The 8282-nt window shown below is 42.0% G+C and overlaps 1 protein-coding gene across 1 annotated transcript in view; it reads left to right on the plus strand.

The window, feature by feature from the left end:
* Sbspon (somatomedin B and thrombospondin type 1 domain containing) overlaps positions 1–8282 on the plus strand; it is a 28685-nt gene that overhangs the window by 6400 nt on the left and 14003 nt on the right. Inside the window, exon 2 of the mRNA XM_055603631.1 lies at positions 6649–6843. Within this exon, the coding sequence (XP_055459606.1) occupies positions 6649–6843 (195 nt within the window). The remainder of the gene's footprint in view (positions 1–6648; positions 6844–8282) is intronic.

An 8282-nucleotide genomic window follows, 5' to 3' on the forward strand; every position in this document is an offset into this window, starting at 1 on the left:
AATAATAATAATAATAATAATAATAATAATAATAATAATAATAATAATATGCCCTTGGGAACATGGAGACAAGAGTAGTCATTTGGTATAACTCAGAGCTGTGGTTGGCCTAGAGAAAGACTATGGTAATCCAAGATGGAAGGAATCTCCTCCACAGAAGGACACACCCAGAATTCTCTGTGGAAAAAGTTCACACAGAATGGCTGGGAGTCAGACATACAGAAACAGAAAGACCATGAGAAGCACAGAGAGGAAACACTTTTTTTTCTTCACTATATGCTGAAACCTTCAAGCAAGGAAAATTGGAATCAAATAAAAGAAAATACAGTTTCAAATTACAGATAATAAAATTACCTTCAAGATGAGGTACTGGTGAGAGATATAAACAGGTTAACAAGGATGAAGAGTCCTGGCTCCCAGCAGAGGCCAGATCTCCCCAAGCTTAAGGCACAGAGAGAAAAGGGCTCTGCGGAGAAAGCAGTTTGTCTGAGACTTTACGATGTCAGTTCGAAGCAACGTGAAAACGTGGGGCGAGGTCCTAGAGCACACATGTGCTTCCTTTGTTGAGGGAGGAAAGAGGCAGTGTACTTGAAGCTGGGTGGCAGCGTGGTGTGTGCTCAAGTGTGCTTGTGCAGGTACGTGTGTGTGCGTGTGTGTGGGCGTGTGTGTGTGTGTGTGTGTGTGTGTGTGTGTGGTGAAGAGTTTGGATTTCATCCCATATGAAATGAGGGTGGCTTGCATAAAAATGTTCTTCACAGGTGTGAGTATTTGCACCTTTGGTCCCAGCTGATGACATGTTTGGAAGAGGTTAGGGAAGCTTTGAGTTGTCGAACCTTGCTGGAGAAGCTGTCAAGGGGGAGAGACACTGAGGCGTTACAGCCCCACCTGACTTCTCCATCTCTTTGTTTCCTGTGTGCAGTAGAGATGTGATCTTTCAGTCTTCCAGCTTCCTGCATCTGCTGCCATGCCATGCCTTCCGGCCATAACAGATTCTCTATTTCTCGGAAGCCATTAGCCAAATAAACTCCTTCTTTTATTTGTTCTTCATCATGATATTATACCACAGCCATAGAAAAGTAAGTAGCCCCTTTCCAACCAAAACCAAACAGCAGCGACAACAAAACAAGGAAAGAGAAGCCAGGTATGATAGCCCACACCTTTTAATCTAAACCCTGGGACCAATCTCTGAAAGTTCAAGAACAGCATGGTCTACCTAGCAAATTCTAGGTCACCTGGGGCTACCTGGTGAGACCCTGTCTCAAAACAATAATAATAACTAACAAACAAACAATCTGTTGCACAATTTTTAAGATTATTGAGCTTGGATATGACTGGCTGTCCCTATCAGAGCATATAGAAATGTATCTTATTCTTGTGTACAATCTTATTCTCGGCCATTCTCTTGTACCTGGAGGTAGGGATATCTGAGACCAGTTGACCATTCCTCATTCTCCTAATGATCCATAACCCTCACTCTCCAGTGGGCCAGAGGCAGAGCTGTACTAGTCCAACAGCAGGAACATAGCTATGTATTCTGCGTTTGTTTTCTGCTCCCATATGGTATTTGGCAGAATCACTTTCCAAACCAAGGTTTTGCATTCAAGTCCATGTCCTCTGAATATTGAGTTGCATTTAAACAAAGAAAAGAAAGACATCATGGTATTTCCTGCACCCATTCAATCTAGGCTTCCTGCCCTGGAAGGGAGTGGGATGATGCCATCAAATTTTAGTTGTTAAGCAGTTGAGCAGCATGGAGGCCAGAGCCATCATGCGCCAGCTGATTAGGTGACAGAGTGGAAGAGCCCATTAGCAGCTGGTAAAAGCAGATGTGAAGATAGAGAAGACTGAATTTGAAGAAACAATATTCTGGTATGTTGTCTATAAAGATAAGCTTTAGTGGGAAAGGGGCAGGGCCGCTAATGAAATAGTTCAACAGGAAACATGTGTCATGGGGCCATAATATAGGGCTTATAATAAATCTGTCAGGGGTTCCTGTACCTCTAACCTCTGGGACCAAAAAAATGTTTTGTGCTCTACAAGGAATTTCAACCCAAATATCCAGAAATTCACAAGAGAATCAAGAATAAAATTTTCCAGTGTAAGACAGATAAATCTCCAAGACTAATCTAGCAAAAAAATCTTATAGAACAGTTTCTAAATTCATATATTTCATTTATCTCCCATTTTGTCTTTGAATGAAGCCATAGAGACGTTGTCTTGGAACCTAGAACTTCTGTTTGTCTTTATAAGACTTTTATTTTACTAATCTATTTATTTATTTTGAGATGGGCTGCAATTAACTTTGCCCAGGCTGTTGGTGAACTCCTGGCCTCAAGCGATCCTAGTGTCTCAGCCCTTGAGTATCTGGGACTATGAGTATCTGGGACTGGTACTCAGCTCTTTATGGAGGGTTGAAAATTGGATTGGAAAAAAGCAAATAATTTTTTTGTCCTGAACAAATACAAATAAGAATTAATGCAGTGATTCTGTGACTCTTGAAGACTTCAAAAATGGTAACAAACCAGCCAAACAAATGTTGTGCATAAGACACAGGTTTAAATAATTCCTAAAAGGCTAAACTATGTCAGAAAATACTCCCCAGTGTTATGTCTTAATAAATGAATAAATTAAAACTCACGGCCACACTGCAAAATTCTTAATTAATGATATGGTCAATTTTTATTTTATAGCATTGTACACATTTTATTTATTTTTTCATTTCATTTATTTATTTAGTTTTATTTTATGTCCATTGGTGTTCCACCTGCATGAATGTCTGTGTGAGGGTGTCAGATCTTGGAGTTACAGATAGTTGGGAGCTGCCGTGTGGGTGCTAGGAATTGAACCTGGATCCTCTGGAAGAACAGTCAGTGCTCTTAACTGCTGAGCCATCTGTCCAGGCCCCTGTCCAAATTTTAAAATTGGAAACAAATGCATTTTAAAATCCAGACATTAAGTGCTGTTCAGGTTCTAGATATGAAAGGATGAGCTAGACTCAGGGATGAAGTACGGGGAGGAAGTGAAGCAAAGAAAGAATGAAGATCAGAGGAGTCATCCAGCGCCAGTTACCAGCCTGGGAGACTCTTCAAATGCCTTCCAGAGAGTTGTTTTCTCTGATTCCTTGGTGGCGTGATGGGGAATTTTGTGTGTGACTACACCCTCCCCACTATAGAGGTAGAAACCTCTGAAACAAGTGTCACTATCTAACCAAAAATGGCCCCAGCCTTCAAGTGCTGAGATGACAGGTGGGCTCCACCACACCTGGCTACCAGTCAAGTAACTTCTGACAGGGTGCAAAGGCCACTAGAAAGAGAAAGGGTGGTATCTTCAAGTGGTGCCAGGAAAACTGGATATTCAAATGCAAGTGAGTGGAGATGTATGCTTGTTTCCACGCACAGATATTAAAGCGAGTAAAAGACCTAACAAACTATAAACTTTATATCATTGGCAAAATTCCTCATGATGTTGGAGTTGCGAGTCAATACACAGCCCAATACTGAGGACAGGCAATACCAGCGACAGCAATAAGTGAGTCAATCTTCATCGGATTAAAAAAATTATTTTGCATGAAAATACACCATCAAGGAAGAAAAAAGGCAGACCACAGGGACGGAGGAAAATATATGAAAATTATCAAGTTGACAAGGAGTTCCTGTTCACTCTTCAATTCCAAGACAACAGAAAGCTAAAATCTCAATTCAAAAATGGGCAAAGAATTTGAGTAAACAATTGTAAGTGGTCCACAGATGTGCTCAGTATCTTAGTCACAATGATGAAGCCATCAATATTCGATCTATGGTGCTTCCTCCTTGAGATACGTTATTCTCAATGGGGCGGGCTCACCTGGAGATGAGCATAGCAAGAAGGGACATGTTACTGATTTCCCAAAGGGTGTTTCCTTGGTGGGGATGGGCATGAAGAGCAACATGGTTGCTCTTGTGCCTGAAGGTAGCTGACATGTGTGTGATACCAATGGGTTTTTAGATAGTAAATGGAATATGCTTTAAAATACTTTAATTTTTTTTGAACTTTGGATTGTGCATACACTCTTCATACCAAGGATAAGGTGTATGTTATCAAATAAGTCCTCCCGAAATCATGACTTCTCAACTAGAGTATGCAGGGGAACAAAGACGTTTTCATGTATGAATTATCAGAAGTTCTCAAAAGTCCAAGGGATTGAACGTAAAAAGCACTATGGGCTTGAATGTGAGGGCAACAGGGGCCTGCTTTATAGAAAACAACATTTTGGCATCTAGTTCAGGGATGCATCTATAACGACCAGATGCCAGAGCCTTCACTGGTTACAGGTGTGGTGACACATGAGTTTAATCCCAGCACTTGGGAGGCAGAGGCAAGCAGATTTCTATGAGTTCGAGGCCAGCTTGGACTGCAAAGTAAGTTCCAGGACAGCCAGAGCAAAGTAGAGAGACCCTGTCTCAACAAAACAAAACAAAACAAAACAAAACAAAAGAAAGCAAAACACAAAACAAACCAAAGAGGCCCAGGTAGAGGTTGTGGTCTGGCTTAGAAGCTGGTAACCAGCCCATGAGCGGTGTAGCTGAGTAACCTGCAGTTTTATTTTTAGATTTTTGAGGAACCTCCACACTGATTTCCATGTTGGCTGTGCCAGTTTCCACTTTAGTTACAACACTGAATAAGGGTCGCCAGTCTCCCAGATCCTTGCCAACATTTACAGTCGTTTGTTTTCTTGATAATGGCCATTCTCTCTGGAGTATGATGAAATCTCAAAGTAGCTTTAATTTGCATTTCCCCGATGGCTAAGGATGTTGAGCACTTTTAAAAGCATGTTAGTCATCTGTGCTTCTTTTGAGAACTCTTCAGTTTCATAAACCACCTATTATTTATTTATTTATTTATTTATTTATTTATTTATCTATTTATTTATTTTGCCCAAGATCCAGCCGTAGCATTTATTTAATTGGGGAGGTGAGATGCAAAGGTAAACCAAATGGGGGAAAGGAGATAGAAAGGCAGAGGAAAACTGGTTAATAAAAAAAAAAAAAGTTTGTCTCTTATCCCTTCTGGCCACTGCTAATGGCAGACAGTACATAGGCCATTTTGTAATCCTGTTATTTGTATATCTTGCTCTCTGTGTATTCTAGGCACCAATTCTGTTATATGTATAGTTGGCAAAGATTGTCTTCTATTTTGTATGCTCTCTCTTCACTCCATTAACAGTTTCTTTTGCAGTACAGAAGCCTCTACATTTTGTGAGATCTCATTTTGTCAAGTTTTGGCCTTGTTTCCTAGAGTCCTATTCAGAAAGTCCTTGTCGGTGCCCATATTTTTGGGCATACTCATTATTTTATCTTATAGCAGTTTCAGAAGTTCAGGGCCAACACTGAGATCTTTGATCCACTTGGAATTGGTTTTTATGCAGACTGAGAGATATTAAGATCCAGTTGCATTCTTCTGTAAGGAGATGTCCAATTTCCCAGACTCATTTGAAGAGCGAAATGGTGGAAAATCACGCAGATTTTATAAGATAGTCAGTAGGGTTGAGGTCTGAGCTGATGCATGCTTTCTGAATTGATCCAGTACTAGATGCCCTTGCCAGAGGTTGTTGACTTTTGCGGGGAAGGTCATGGCTCAGAGTCTGTCTGTTAGGACACTGTTACCAGCACTGCCATTTTAGGGGAAGGGGCTTTTGGACCTTGACAGTTGTCTTTCCCCCAGTGCGTCATTCTGCTTTCTCTGTCAAAAATCAGGTGGCTGTCATTACATGGACTTATATAAGGGTCCTCTATTCTATTCCACAGATCTATGTGTCTATTTTTGTTTTATTACTATTGTGTCCCATGTGTTAACATATTTTCTACAAGGATTGATCAGTAAATATCGGGATTATGGGTGGTTAAGATACCTTTTTGGTTTTTATAATTATTTTCCCTGTTTTCTACAATGAATGTATTTACTGTTAATAATGTTCTGGGAAGGGAGGAAGAAGGAATGGAAGAAGGGCAGCTACCAGATATAGTGATGTAGTTATGAGAACTAACACCCCACGTTCTGCAGCACAGCTGGAGGTCAAGAATCCTATATTCCAAAATGGCTATTAGTTCCACATACAGGAAATGTTCAATGTTTAAGAAAATTGATTTACCAATGACTAATCTGATCATTGCACATTGTACATGTATATTGAGAACTGAACCTGGGTCCTCTGGAAGAGCAGCCAATGCCCTTAACCACTGAGCCATCTCTCCATCCCCTATGTGCATTGAAACAGCACAACATCTTCCATAAATATGTACAAGTGAAAATATAATCTGGAAAGAAAATCATGTTAGAATCAGGGGCTGGGATAAAAGTTACCACCAAGGACCAGAAAAAAGAAAAATTGTCTGTAATCCCAGGAGCGTAAGGAAGTATCCTGTAGAAATTTACCTGGATATATGTCCCTGACCAACCCTCAGGGTTCAGGATCTCCTCAGAAGTGCCTGCTTATCAGTTAACCAACAGGGTGGGTGGAATTCACGTCTCTGAGACCTGCTGTGTTTCCACATACAGGTCACGGCAAAGTTTACGAAGTTTACACAGCTAGACTCTGCTGTTCGTGTGGGCAGGAACGATCTGGCAGGTGGTGTGGGTTTACTCAGGTGAGCGTGTCGTTCTGTCTTCCAGCTCGCCCTTGCTTTGTGGGAGAATGGAGTCCGTGGAGTGGCTGTGCGGGTCGCTGCCAACCCACCACGCGTGTGCGCAGGCGCTCAGTGCAGCAGGAGCCAATGAATGGAGGGGCACCCTGCCCGCCCCTGGAAGAGAGAGCCGGCTGCCTGGAGTACTCCTCATCGCAGGGCCAGGACTGCGGGCACTCCTTTGGTACCGATGTTTTCACGGTTGCTACCTTTGTTGCTTTTGATGATTGTTTTTGGCCATTTCCGGAAAGGTCGTGGGCAGCGCAGGGAAAGTTCCATGAAGTGGAGGAGGTGGGATGGACAAGTCTGCCCAAAGTAGATAGGAAGTTCAGGAAATGCTTACTAAAGGACTAGCCAGCTGCACAATGCCTCTTTCCCTAGCTTCCCTCGGGTGCGTGTGTGCGTGCCTGCGTGCGTGCGTGCGTGCAAGGGAATGGTCCTTTCCATTTTGCATGAACTCAATAAACCACATGAGTATGCCATCAACTGGCCCTTTCCCTTCTTACTGGGCACTAAACTCACACACTAAATAAGTGCTCTACCACTAGCGACAGTCCAGCACTCACATGCGTGCCCGTGGATTTCATTCACTCCAGCACTCATGATGCGCGCATGTGGTTTTCACTCCAGCATTCACACGCATGCATTCAGCGTTCAGTAAATCACCCCAGCTGGTGACGGGGACCGTTAGACAGGATGATGATATTTCACACAGGATAGCAGTCATTTCACTCCCCTTGCGATTTTGCTAGTCCCTCTGGGGGAGAATAAAACCACCGCCACAATTTCTGAGCCAAAACTGAAGCAAGCTTTTTTTAAATGCTGACCAGGAAGATGGACACTGGACAGATCCCTACCCGGGATTCCTGGAGAATGGCCCCGGATTATGTTAGTCAGGTTCTTAGAAAGGCAAAACCGGCAAGGTTACATACATCTCTGCCTACATACCTGGCACTTACCTATACCCAAATACGTCCTGTGCAGTTGGGGCAACCAACCTTGTTTACTGAAGTGAGCACACGAGGCTTGTTACCGTACATGAACCGCAATCAGCATTCCAGGAAGTTATCTGTCCTTGGGCAAGTCAGGCTTTCACATTAGAGGGTTTTGTTTTGTTTTTTTTATTGGCCACTTGTGTTCTTTTTTATTTTTCTTGAAAATTGTTTATTCAGTTCATGTGCCCATTTGCTATTGGTAGTTTTTTATTTTATTTTATTAATTACACTTTATTCACTTTGTAAGGGGGTTTTCATTTTATAGCTCTCTTATAACTTTAGCCTCACAATTTGTGATTAAGCAGGACTTTTAATTCACACCCTGCAAGTTATGAAAAGCAGAAGAAAAGTGATACTTTTCTAAACGACGGTAACATGATCTTTTGGAAACACTCATCTCTCCTTTCAGGCTGACTGGACTGGGGCTGAAGTGGTCAGATTTGCACATCAGCTGAGAAGGCTGTCTTGTCTGGGTGCAGTGGTAGGCAGGTGTACTCCAAGCTACTCCGGGGCAGAAAGCAGAGATCATTACCTCGAAGAGTTCAAGGCCACCTTAGACAACACGATCAGAAGCCATTTCAAAAATAAAATAAAATAAAATAAAATAAAATAAAATAAAATAAAATAA

Source organism: Psammomys obesus, unplaced genomic scaffold, assembly GCF_907164565.1.
Source record: "Psammomys obesus unplaced genomic scaffold, mPsaObe1.curated_primary_1811, whole genome shotgun sequence".
Classification (NCBI taxonomy): Eukaryota; Metazoa; Chordata; class Mammalia; order Rodentia; family Muridae; genus Psammomys; species Psammomys obesus.